The 13,761-nt window shown below is 38.9% G+C and overlaps 1 protein-coding gene across 2 annotated transcripts in view; it reads right to left on the bottom strand.

Moving 5' to 3' along the window:
• Positions 1-13,761, bottom strand: part of POLDIP3 (DNA polymerase delta interacting protein 3) — a 1,331,876-nt gene that overhangs the window by 767,639 nt on the left and 550,476 nt on the right. For both annotated transcript variants that reach the window (XM_044074576.1, XM_044074567.1), the window contains exon 5: positions 7,378-7,572. In XM_044074576.1, coding sequence (XP_043930511.1) covers positions 7,378-7,572 — 195 coding nt within the window. The remainder of the gene's footprint in view (positions 1-7,377; positions 7,573-13,761) is intronic.

Below are 13,761 nucleotides of genomic sequence, written 5' to 3' on the forward strand. Positions count from 1 at the left end.
ATTTCAGTGTCACTTACAGCACCATTAGAAACTGGATTGCCCTGGACCTCCGGTTTCATCACAAATCCAATATCTCCACCAACTACTAAATCTTCATCAAGACATAAACATAACATGGTAGTGGGACAGGTTTATAAACTCAGGTTTTCCCAAACCTCTGGAATAAACTTCCCTACATGTTATGCAGTGTGATTCTCTAGATTTCTTAAAACAAACTGACTGGATGGCTATCCACAAATTTACTACAGGACTGACTGATGTAATCCTCCAGGAGAAGGGAGGTATGGCTTAAGGAGGGGTAATGGCAAGGTGTGAATGGACTTAAGACTCAGTGGCCTTGGACTATCTATGAGTCAATGAAAACATTATTTAACCAAGTAATAATCAGGAGTAGAATTTTGTAATGCTAGTAGTGATACTTACAAAATTAAGGACTACTGTTATGTTCCTGTTGCAAAGAAAAAAAAACACTACAGAGTAGCAAAACCTACCACAACTACAAATATCCTAAACACTACATTTAACCTGAATCTAAAGATATTTCTGCAAGGGTAGAGGAAAAAAAAGATATCCCAAATACGGATACAAAATGGTTGAGTTCTGCTGACCATGATCCTAATAAGATGGAGGTAAATGAGATCTGCACAGAGGTAGTTAGAAGAGACAGAGCTCTTAGCCTGAAGATTCTGAAATGGCCGGCATCAAATCAGATAACGCACAAATTGAGACCAGTTGGAAAAGACAGCACTAGATCAGCAGTCTGTGTGCAGCACTCTGTAAAATAAAATCTGACATAACTACTATAATATTTATGAAAATATAGCATAGATACATCTCAAACATTTATGTGAATGAAAGCTCCACGTAAAGGTAATAAATAATCAGGCAGACTCTAAATGATTCAACATATATAGCTAATATCCTGACATTCAGCAATAAAGCACATACTGTAAACAATTTAAATCTAAGCTCCTCTAAAAATTTTTTGAGAAATATTTTGGCAATCATGTCCACTTATCTACTCAGAATATCCATCTCTGCATTAGTTGTTTGGTAACTGTATCACATGTACAGTGAAGAAAAGTTACAGCATAAAATTAACAGGGTAAGTCAGTTAAATTGATGATTCTCAGTATCTAAAACTAAAACATAACTTGCAAGTCCATTATTATTATTGTAGAAAGCAAGTATAAATCTCTCTCTAAGCTGGGGATAAAATTAAGGTGGCTTTAATGTTACAGTGCTTCATCATGGCAATCTACTATTATGGAAGTACGCATACTCCAAACAATACCTTCTTCCTTGAGAACAGCCACTGTAACAGTAACTCATAAAATCAGGGCAGGTGGTACTTTATCTGGATGGTAGAAAATTACTTTAGTAAAATTCTACAGCTAACGGAGTGTTAGGAAATCAAGCTAGTTAACGGTTTCAAAATATCATATAAAAAGAAACTATTACAACCAGTAGATGACTTACACACTCCTTAGCAAAAGTGAAAATACTTAAAATTAACCCCTCAAGCAATAGTTTGCAGCAAGTCTGATATAAATCAAATTACTACAGTTATTGAGTTAGTTAGCAAATAATTAATATTCTGAGGATCAGTAAACATTGCTTAAATTAATCACAAGTACTGAAATGAAATCTACCATAAAATGATCGTGGACAGAACTGGTAACCGATTTAGAAGAGATAGCGTAAGTGAAGACATAAAATGTTTTCAGCAAAGAATGTTATAAAATATGACACAATGCACTTACCAGCTAGCAAAACCAGGGCCCGGCATGACCATACAATGGACTTACGAACAAGCAAAAAATGAAGTCCATGCTTTGCATAACTTGATTTAATGGAGAACTTTGAATTTATGAAAAGAATAAATCGTCTAGCACACACATACACAGACCAAAGCTTAGCCAAGTACTAACACAATGGATCACTTAAGGCAGCTACATCATACACATGAAAAGTATATACTAAACAAAAACCAACATTTTGGAAAAGCTAACTTCTTATTAATCAAAAGTCCATGATGATTTACTCTAGAAACTATACAAAATATAAATTCAATAACTGAGTAAAATGTTCCATTTCTCTGATGATTTTAACTATCATGGATGAATCAGGAAATAAAGATTTATTCAGCAAACTATCGGTATACAGTTAGAAACCAATGCATTAAGAAACAAAACAATAACTGCTTTATAACGTGCAACAAAGAAACCAAAGACTCTGCTTTACAGACAATACACTCAACCCAAAGTATCCAAATAGCAAGGTTACAAACAGAAATGGAAACAAAAATATCCCTTGCATGATATAGTTTAGCACTAGCTACTACAATATCACACAAAGACTCAAAATAATGACAAACAGTAACCAAAGAATGAGAACATTTCATTATTGCCTTAATTCAGAAAAGTTTTAACCTATTTAAATTGGAAATATACCTATGTTTACAGATATAACAGTAAAATCAAGCCAAAACATTCAAAGAAACTAGAAGCTTACTTTTATTTTGTGCAAGACCTATAAATATTACTAGATTTATGACATCTACTACAGGGAAGTTGTTTGACTCTGGAGACATGTCTGAAGAATAACATTTCTTATAAAAAAGGCTCAGCCCTTCCCTTCCGGTTCCAGGATTTCAGTAATTCTGCTGTTGAGGAACAGATAACATGATACAGAAGTGTCTAACACCTGCGCCTCAACATCCTCAAGGAGACTGTCATAAGCAAATCAAGCATACTTTCTTAAAAATTCCAGACATGGATGCCCTATCCGAAGCATCTGTATCATCACAGCTGACTTAACTGGATTCAGATTCATGTACATGACCACTCCTCTTTTAACATAGAATCAGACACATTAAAGAATTATACGAACTTGTTTTAACATTGATACAAATGATTTATTCAAATGTTAGAAAGCCTTGAATGAACTATGTTTTGCCTTCCTAATGACATGGATTTGAAACAATCAATATTCAATAAGTCTGTTAATTGAGCAAAAACAAAGCACCAGTTCCACAACGAAAAGGCTCAAAATAAAGTAGAGGTTTAATAGGGCTTGTAAACACACCACAGTAGTCCACAGTACACAGAAAGTACGCAGTGTAAAATCACATCAAACGTTTCGTCAAACCTTCTTCAGATAATACAAACACATAAAGCCACTTGTCAGTTACTTAAATACAATTGAATGTAATTGAATCAACGCCTACAACCAATAGATTAGGTAGGTTAATTAATTACATAGTGGTAAATATAAAACTAAAACTGAAAGTGTGCCATACACAATACTAAAATGTAACATTAAAAAGTCCTATCTACTTAGTTGATAAGCAATATATGTTGTTAAATTTAATAAATGCTTGTTTGAACATCATCACAATTAAAACCTTACATAAAATTTTATAAAATTAACAAGTTATTAAGTAAACAATACTACACTCTACTGGCCAAATTTGATATTGCAACTTCCAATATTTAAAAGGAATAAATAGGAATAAAAAAGGAATAAAAAATGTTGTAATGTAATTTATAAACTTTATTAAAAAATACTTCTAAAATAAAACTGTTATAATTTAGCTGCCCTTAATTTTAAAACAGGTGCTAAAGAAAACATGTCATTAATCCCAGGATATTTATTTGATTCCAAAGTAATCTGCCAAAATAATTCTCTGTATTCCAATAATGTTTCCCACATTCCACCTCTCGGGTCAATGGGTACTACTTCAACAACAAAAAATTCAAAGCTAGAACCTTTACAAATTAATGTGTGTTTGTACAGAGAATTATTGGCACATGATGTTCTGATATCATATATATGTTCGTAAATCCTTTGTTTAATTCTTCTTTCGCTTTTACCCACATAAAAGGCGTTACAGTTCTTACACAAAGCGATGTAAATAATCCCTTTTGTGTTACAGGGGAATATTGCAGGACCTACTACTAGAGGGATCTATTGATCAAAAAACCTTTAATTTTTTGACTGTAACAAAACCTAAAATACCGTGCATCTTTGGGATTCCGAAGGTGCATAAAGATTTAAATGACCCACCTCTTAGAGCTATTGTCTCCTCTGAGGGATCTATTACTGCACCTCTTGCTAAGTATATTGATGTGAAGATAAAGCATTTGGTAAATGAGAACAAGAATATTTTAAAAGACTCATGGGATTTTCTTAGAAAAATAGAAACCTCTATGTACAAAGATACAACAGGATTTGGTACATTGGATGTTATAGATTTATTTACAAGTATCCCACATGAAACTGGTTTAACGTGGTTTGAAGAAATGTTACTACCTTTAAAGAACATTTCCCAAAGTGATTTTACTACTATTTTAGTCCTTATGGAAGTTGTCCTAAAGTACAATTTTTTATTCTTTGAAGGTGAATACTACAGGCAGACTAAGGGAGTTGCCATGGGGTCTCATTAGCACCTCATTATGCAAACATTATTATGGCATACTGGGAGAATAAGTACATTTTGATTCCAAGGTTTATTGACAAGTGGACTTTGTATTGTAGATTCTTGGATGATTTATGTTTTTTCTGGAAAGGTACAAAGGATGATTTTGACATATTTGTGGAATACATTAATGGGACAACACATTTTCTCCAATTCACAAGGAAATTTGATGCTAGAGAGGTATGTTACTTGGACGTCAACATTACCAAGGCTGATGACCTATTTGTTTCTAAGGTACATAGAAAGGAGACATTTTCAAACACTTATTTGCATTTTTCTAGTTCCCACCCGTTTCATCAGAAAAAAAGTGTACTGAAAGGACAATTAGTCCGAATATGTAGAATGACTTCAGATGATGAAATTTTCAGGAGGGAATGTGAAAACTTGTACAAGATGTTCACACAAAGAGGCTACCCAAAAGTATTATTTGAGGACATTAAGAATGAAGTCCTGGAGGGGAGAAAAAATAGATTTGCACCAATACTTGGTAAGTCAGAAGTTGTAGTGGGAACACATTCAGGTGGTGACCCTAAAGACGGTTTCGTTTCGGGTCTCATTACCACTTATGATGGTCAATCTAGTATAGTGAAGAAAATCTTTGAAAAGGAATGGATCAACTTTTCTCAGGTCTCGGACCTTGGTCATATTTTTGAACATGACATCAAATTTATTTATAAGAAAGGTAACAACATAAAAGGAATTATAGAGACGAGTTGTAGAGGAATCACTGATAAAAGGAAGAAAAAAGCTGGGGTTTTTAAATGTGGTGCCTGTAGGTATTGTACATATTTAAAAACAGGTAATAGCTGCCATTTAGTAGCAAGAAACAAAACTTTGGTGTGTAAATCCTTTGTTAACTGTAACACAAAAGGGATTATTTACATCGCTTTGTGTAAGAACTGTAACGCCTTTTATGTGGGTAAAAGCGAAAGAAGAATTAAACAAAGGATTTACGAACATATATATGATATCAGAACATCATGTGCCAATAATTCTCTGTACAAACACACATTAATTTGTAAAGGTTCTAGCTTTGAATTTTTTGTTGTTGAAGTAGTACCCATTGACCCGAGAGGTGGAATGTGGGAAACATTATTGGAATACAGAGAATTATTTTGGCAGATTACTTTGGAATCAAATAAATATCCTGGGATTAATGACATGTTTTCTTTAGCACCTGTTTTAAAATTAAGGGCAGCTAAATTATAACAGTTTTATTTTAGAAGTATTTTTTAAAAAAGTTTATAAATTACATTACAACATTTTTTATTCCTTTTTTATTCCTATTTATTCCTTTTAAATATTGGAAGTTGCAATATCAAATTTGGCCAGTAGAGTGTAGTATTGTTTACTTAATAACTCGTTCATTTTATAAAATTTTAGGTAAGGTTTTAATTGTGATGATGTTCAAACAAGCATTTATTAAATTTAACAACATATATTGCTTATCAACTAAGTAGATAGGACTTTTTAATGTTACATTTTAGTATTGTGTATGGCACACTTTCAGTTTTAGTTTTATATTTACCACTATGTAATTAATTAACCTACCTAATCTATTGGTTGTAGGCGTTGATTCAATTACATTCAATTGTATTTAAGTAACTGACAAGTGGCTTTATGTGTTTGTATTATCTGAAGAAGGTTTGACGAAACGTTTGATGTGATTTTACACTGCGTACTTTCTGTGTACTGTGGACTACTGTGGTGTGTTTACAAGCCCTATTAAACCTCTACTTTATTTTGAGCCTTTTCGTTGTGGAACTGGTGCTTTGTTTTTGCTTATTTGTTCAGCCGGCACCTTCCTTTGGATAAGTCTGTTAATTGACTTGCCTTGCTAACTTTATGGTAGGGCTGCCTGCTGGGTTATATCACAGGTGGAAGTGGGTGGTGGCCCCATGCTGCACCAATTTCATGCCCTCCTCAGAACCCTCACATGACATCCAAGTACAGACTTTAGGGCACATCACAAAATTCCCCAGTGGTTGTATGGAGGCTCCCTACTGTACTTCCAGGACTCAAAAGCCCAGGAATTACAAAAACATAAAACTACAGAGGTAAAAATGTCAAACATCACAGCTTTGCTTTAACGTTGAGGCACCCTGTACCTCTTAACTTAAATATATACATACCACATATAATCTAAAACGCCTGCCAACTGCAATAGTACTGACTGCAAAAGGTCAAACACAACTTAACCAACACAGTTCTACACACGACTAAGAAACAGCCTCAGTGTTTACAAAATCTCTAACGTTCAAAAAAACAAACAAAAACATCAATTTTTTTGCAGGGAGCAAGGCCCCCATACCCCCTGTTAATTATATACTAACTCCAAGACTGCACAAAAATGAGGTAAGGGCATATTTCACAAACCCTGAATTTGTGCAATCTTGCACACCTATTGCTCAACTGCCTAGTCGACCATATGCAGCTATCGACCTTACACACTGTCGCCCATTACATATGTATATGCGATATCTCTGCAATCTACATACCTTTGAGATAAGGGAATACTCTGAACATAATCAGCCTTGGACCTGGTATACTTGATCCATATTTTCTCTCATTTAGTCTCGCTATTCCAGGACTCCCACTAACAAGTCACGGAATATCAAATGGTTGCTCTGCATGGATGAACACTATTCATGCTGCCATAGTGTAACTAACACTCACCTACAATGTAACAAATGGAATGAGTTGCACCATTAAGCCATATGGTAGGCATACAAGGGAGGGATTGGTGGGCAAAAAAATTTGACTAAAACATGAGCAGACACCGACTGCAATCCAATAGCATTTTTACACTGACAATCATACTGTTTCTTCATACACATAATACACTAATTTTTAGCAAGATACAAATCATAAAATTAGTGATGGCCTTTGTTGCCTACCTCTGCTGGTGCTGGCTGTTGAGACGCATCCTCCTGTTTGGACATGAGAGTTCTTGAAAGATTTGTCAAAGTTTTCAATCTGGCAGTGGTGGCTGGAACCAGAGCCGGAGCCGGAGCTGTGTATGTGTCATTCTGCACAACCTTCTTCAGTGGGGGTGCTTTAGCCAGGGATAGTTTAAAGCTGCTTGCCAGAGACTAGAAAGTAACACACACATTGTTCTCAGATGAGTTTAGTAAAGATGCATGTAGTTAAGAGTATCCAAAAATTAGTTGTATGTGAATCTGACTAAAATAACAGAAACCCTCTTACCATATTAGTTGATCTGGGACAGAACCTTTATTGAAGAGTACTAGGTTGGGTACATATCTTCTCTACCAATCAAAAATTTACACTTTTTTTCTCTAAAATTCTATCTTCCCAGATGCCCTTGCATACACACTAAAGTGCATAGTGAAGTGAAGTGAAGTGGACATAAAGAGCCAGCTACAAAAAAAATCTTGCTTTTTTCCCACTTTTCTGAGATTTAAAAAAGTTCAGTTACAGATTTGCTGTTCTGAACTGTTTGTAAGTTTCTTGGAGGCCATTGTTTGCTTGGGCTAAAGGGAAGTCTCTGTGTTCATCAGTGGCAGTGATAAACATTGAGCAGCCTGCCTGCCCCTGTGGGAGTGGTTACTGCCTTGAAACTGTAGTTTTATTGGCCATTTTGGGTCAATTCCAAACTCCTTGATCTCTCTCTCTTAAAACCAGATTGCCTCGTGGTTTTAGCGTCTTTTTGGACTTGTTGGCTGTTGGTGAAGCACCCACCAAGAGGAGAAAACTCTGAGAGAAGAAAGGAGCCACTTTTGAGATTTTAAGTATTTTGCTTCAGATTATTTGTTAAGTTTTTCTGCATTGCCGCCTACTTTTGAGCATTTTCTGGCTTGTTAAACTTGATTTCTGTGTTGGTAACTGTATTTAGAACACAACCTAGAGCTGATTATTTAATTTCCTGCCTGCACTTATTTTTAAAATCGTTTTTTTCTTAAAACTTGCATTTTATCTGTCTCTGGCCTAGCACTCAAGTGTGGGGTCATTTACTGCACTGTTCTAACTTGCTGATACTTGTGAACCTCTGCTTTCCTTAAAAATAAAAAATCTTGCTTTTTTCCCACTTTTCTGAGATTTAAAAAAGTTCAGTTACAGATTTGCTGTTCTGAACTGTTTGTAAGTTTCTTGGAGGCCATTGTTTGCTTGGGCTAAAGGGAAGTCTCTATGTTCATCAGTGGCAGTGATAAACATTGAGCAGCCTGCCTGCCCCTGTGGGAGTGGTTACTGCCTTGAAACTGTAGTTTTATTGGCCATTTTTGGGTCAATTCCAAACTCCTTGATCTCCCTCTCTTAAAACCCTCTTTTGTGCGCTTGCATAGCGCAACATCGGGCAGCACCGCCTAATTGGGTTTAAACTATTCCTGGCTCCACAAAGTCTGCTCTTCACTTTTTCCCTTAGAACTGCTCTCTCTCTCAAATTAAACACCATATTCTCATTCTAAGGCCCCTCACTGGTACAAATAAGTAATCTTACAAGTTAGCACTAATAAACCATAAGCACTACTTACTCTTATACTCTCTACGATTACCTTGTCCCCTATTGGTCCATTTTAATTCAGTTCCCTATATTACTCTAGCATGTCCAAAGGTCAGTCAATGGTTTCCTCTCCAGTCCAGCTGGTGAATCTGGGAATTTTGAGGCAATGTTACAACTGTCTCATGTACATGGACAAACCTCTACTCCTCCAAACAGGTTCAAATATATGTGAGAGATGCAACCATATAAACAAACTGGAGGCTGAGCGCTCTCATCTCAAAACTGGTGTAACCAGTCAGGAGGAGAAGGTAACCTCACACAACACAATTCCAGTATCACATAGTCCCACAACAACAGCGAACCAAACACATAAAAACACAAAAACATACTCAGAGGCTCTAAATAAAAATCTACCTAAGCAACAGAGACCTCCAAAGCAGACATCCAAGCAAACGCTACCCCAAAACAAAACACGTACAACACATAGCACACAAAGTCAGTGTGCCAAGCAGTCACAGCCCTTAAGGCTGAATAACACACGTGATACCCTTGTAATAGGTGACTCTATTGTCAGACACACTGACATCCCGCTCACCAGGCTGAATAAAGAGAAGGTCACAGTGAGCTGCCTGTTGGGCGCTAGGATCCGCCACATAACGCAAGCACTCAGGTCACTCCAAAGCAAATACAAATATGACTCAGTCATTGTACATGCTGGCGTGAATGACCTGAGACGTACCTCCCTCGACTACATGAAAAGAGACAGAGGAGCTCTCTGATCATGTAGCCCAGGCCGGTATGACCCTGACCTTGAGCAGCATCTTACCCTCACCTAGAATGATGCCACAGTATAAAGACAAAATGATCGATTTTAACAATTGGCTAAAATTTTGGTGTCATTCAAAGGGGATCCAGTGTCTGTCAGCCTGGGATGACATGCTTGACAAGCCACGTTGCTTCGCTAGGGACGGCTTGCACCTGTCACCCCTGGGCTTTCGGATATTGGCAAAGGCTCTTGCCACCGCCATAGTGCCTTTTTTAGGCAAGGCTCAAAAGATAAACCCACCTCCATAGACAGCACAAGGAACAAGAAACTAAGGGTAATGCTGCTAAACGCCAGAAGTCTTAACCTCAAGATGCACGCACTCTAAGCTCTCCTCAGTATGGAGAACATCGATATCTGTGCAGTGACAGAAACCTGGTTCAAGGCTCCAGAGAGCACCCCAGCACTACCAGGTTATACCTCATATCATGCTTTTCGGCCCCAAAACCCGGACCGAACCACAAAAGGAGGGGGAGTTTTCATATTTATCAAGGATATCCACACCTCCAGGTTAGTGGCAGTGCACGAAGTATCGGAGACCATCCATGTGCAACTGACAGTGGGCAAGACTGCTTTTCAGTTTATAGCATCCTACAGACCACCCACTCAAAGTCAGGAATCCCACTTGGCTTTCCTGAAAACATTGGAGAACACTAAGATCTCTCCGAACATCATTATATTGGGCGACTTCAGCTACCCAAACATAGACTGGGAGCATTACTCAAGCCCCAGCACCTTAGCCCAAAGGTTCCTGGAATTTATAAACTCAAATGCTATGGAACAACTAGTCACTGCTCCCACAAGAGGGGAAAACATACTAGACCTGATCATTACCAACATAGGGACTCTATGCTCCATACCAGAAGTATATCCCTCATTGGTAAGATCAGACCATAAATTAATTTCACTGGATATCCACATCCCGACCCCACCCCCAGCCCAAAAAACCACAGTGAAAAACTTCTCAAAAGCGAACTTCACACTTCTCAAAACTGAAGTGCAATCCTTCAAGGCCCCAGGGCCAGTGGAAACTACGGCCCAAACTGCAGAATCCTATATAAACGCATTCTACGGACATCTCCAGGAATGCATGGATCATGCTTTCCCAAACAAAATCAAGACCCAATCATCCAAAGGCAGGCGTCCAGTCTGGTGGACCCCAGCCATAAATAAACTGTACAACAGAAGGAGGAAGCTACTAAATGATAGAGCAAAATCCCTAAAAGGGAAGGCATCTCTGATCAGTACTAGCAAAAAATTACGATCCCTCATAAAATCCTCCAAGGCCAGCTTCGAGAGAAAAATTGCACAGGACACTAAAGACAATCATAAGGCTTTTTTCAGTTATGTTAGGAACCTGGGATGCAACTCCCAGACTTGTTCTGTGTTGATTCTAAACGACAAAAAATACACTGAACCCACAGACATCGCCAATATCCTGGCAGACAGGTTCAGTGCAAACTTCTCCACCCCCCCCCCCCCCCCAAAAGAGCAAGTATCCCGGCTGAGTGCAGCCTCCCAAACATCTCTGATGCTCAGGTGAAGGCCGCCCTCTCCAAAACAAAAAACACTGCTTCCATGGGACCAGATGGCATCCTGGGTTGCGTCCTACATGAACTCCAAATCTCAGCTTCACTACAGGATATGTGCCCAAAGAATGGCGTACAGCAACAGTGGTCCCACTCCGCAAAGGTGGCGCCTCTGCGGACCCTGGAAACTATCGCCCCATAAGCCTGACTAGCCTAGTATGCAAGGCTATGGAGAGGATCATCATGGAACTCATAAACAAAGACATTGGGGACCTACAGACACTAGATCCTACCCAATTTGGCTTTGTCAAGGGCAGATCCTGCCTTTTGAACCTGGTCGACTTCTTCGAAACAGTCACCAAGGCCATAGATGAAGGGAAGGTAGTCCACACAGCCTATCTGGACCTCGCAAAGGCATTTGACACAATACCCCACTCGGGCATCATAGATAAGCTATCCAGCCTAAATATAAACCCCTATGTCACATGATGGGTCGCAAACTGGCTCAAAGACAGAACCCACAGAGTCAGAGTTGCTGGAGCCATGTCAGACTCGAAACCGGTCACAAGTGGCATCCCACAAGGTTCTGTCCTGGGACCACTCTTGTTCGGTATTTACTTTTCTGAGGTACAGGCCAACGTGGGAGGACTATGGCTCACCAAGTTTGCAGATGACTGCAAACTGGGTGCCATAATCGACTCTCCAGCTGACACAAACATCCTTCAAAAAGGTCTCGCAGAGATGGATAACTGGTGCCAGAGCCATGCTCTAAAGCTAAATGCCAAAAATTGTATAGTCATACCCTTTGGCAAAAACAATGTGCCTACAAATTACCACATAGGTGGTAACCCATTAAGTACAGAGAAAGTAATTAGGGATCTGGGGACCCAAGTTGATAGCAATCTCTCCTTTGACAACCACATTGCCAAAGTGGTTAGAAAGACCTTCTACATAGCCCACATCATCATGAAAGGATTCACATCTAGATCAAGAGAGGTAATCATGCCCCTTTATTCATCCCTCATCAGGCCCATCATAGAATACAATGCCCCCTTTGGGATGTACCTTACCCGACACCTGCAGCAATTAGAAAGACCCCAAAAGTACCTCACCAGGAGGATCAAGGGACTCAAACAGATGCCATATGCTGCTCGGTTAAAAACTCCAGCTCTACTCAGTTGCATACCGCCTACTTGAGGCGATCTATGCCTGACATATAAAGCTATGTCCAACCCAGAATTAATGGACATGCTCCACCTCAGTAAATCTAAATCCCTTAGAACCACGCGCTCGAGGGACTTGAACCTCAGCACAGAAATAAATAGAACATGCTGGAGGGACAGATTCATAACCCAGAGGCTCCCTTCGCTCTGGAATAGAATTCCAATTCATGTTAGGCAGAGCACCTCACTGACTCTCTTCAAGAAGAATCTTGATGAGTGGATGGGGGATCGTAGGTTTGTCCCGGGGATTACTTCCATGTCACTATTAGACAGAGGCACAGTAAACTAAACTTTAAAAAGGGCACAGTATACTCAAATCAAGGGGTGGCGTAAGCCAAACACAATCGGGCTAGGCTTATAAATGCCCCAGGGCAGAAAGCCTAGTATGAACCTATGAACAAAAGCATTGGCATCTCCAGACCCCATCAGTTCATTCTCATGTAACTAATGAGTGCGGTCCTGCAAAAGTGGAAAGAAACATTATCAAACATGTAAAAGATGCCTGACTAGATGCCACAGATGGAATAAAATCTTGACTACAACCCACTGTGTGACCAATGTTTGAACAGACTTGGGTGCTGGATGAGCCAGACAGAGAAGGCAGGGAGGAACAGCTGGCATCATCTCAATCAGCATGAAAGACAGAAGTCAATCTGGTATAATACCCACAACTACTGAGAAAAGAGTTGTACAGCATGCAGCACTCAAGCTGAAGACATGTGCTTGGCTTTGCAAAGCCATGTTTGTGCAATAGCCTTCGGGGGATGTGGACAGCTTCTACTGGAAGGTTTGCAAGCCTCTGTATGTGCATGTTAGCCACTAGGGCAGAGGTTATGGCTTACAGCGAAAAAATTAAAATAAAAAAGAAGCCCTTGATATCTACTTGGAAGATACCTCTGTGGGGGTCTATATTACGTTATCGAACATTTACATGTTCAAACGTCATATGGTCGACACCATATGATCAAACATGTAAATGTTCGAACGTTTCAATGGAGATCTCCGTACAGTGTGGAAATGGAAGTTTTCCATAGTCTGCACTGTAGTGCAATCTCGGAGTTGGTATATTTAAACAGCGGGGGTGTGCAGGGGGTCTTGCCCCCCCCGCTTAACCTTTCAGGTAGGTTTTTGATTTTCAAACTTTTATGAGTTCGAACATATGGTGTTGACCATATGGTATTCAAACTTTTAAAAGTTCGATAATCTAATATACACCCCTCTGTGAGTGGCTGCTGCTCTGGAGG

Source organism: Protopterus annectens, chromosome 1.part1, assembly GCF_019279795.1.
Source record: "Protopterus annectens isolate FY-2018-M chromosome 1.part1, PAN1.0, whole genome shotgun sequence".
In the NCBI taxonomy this organism is placed as follows: domain Eukaryota; kingdom Metazoa; phylum Chordata; order Ceratodontiformes; family Protopteridae; genus Protopterus; species Protopterus annectens.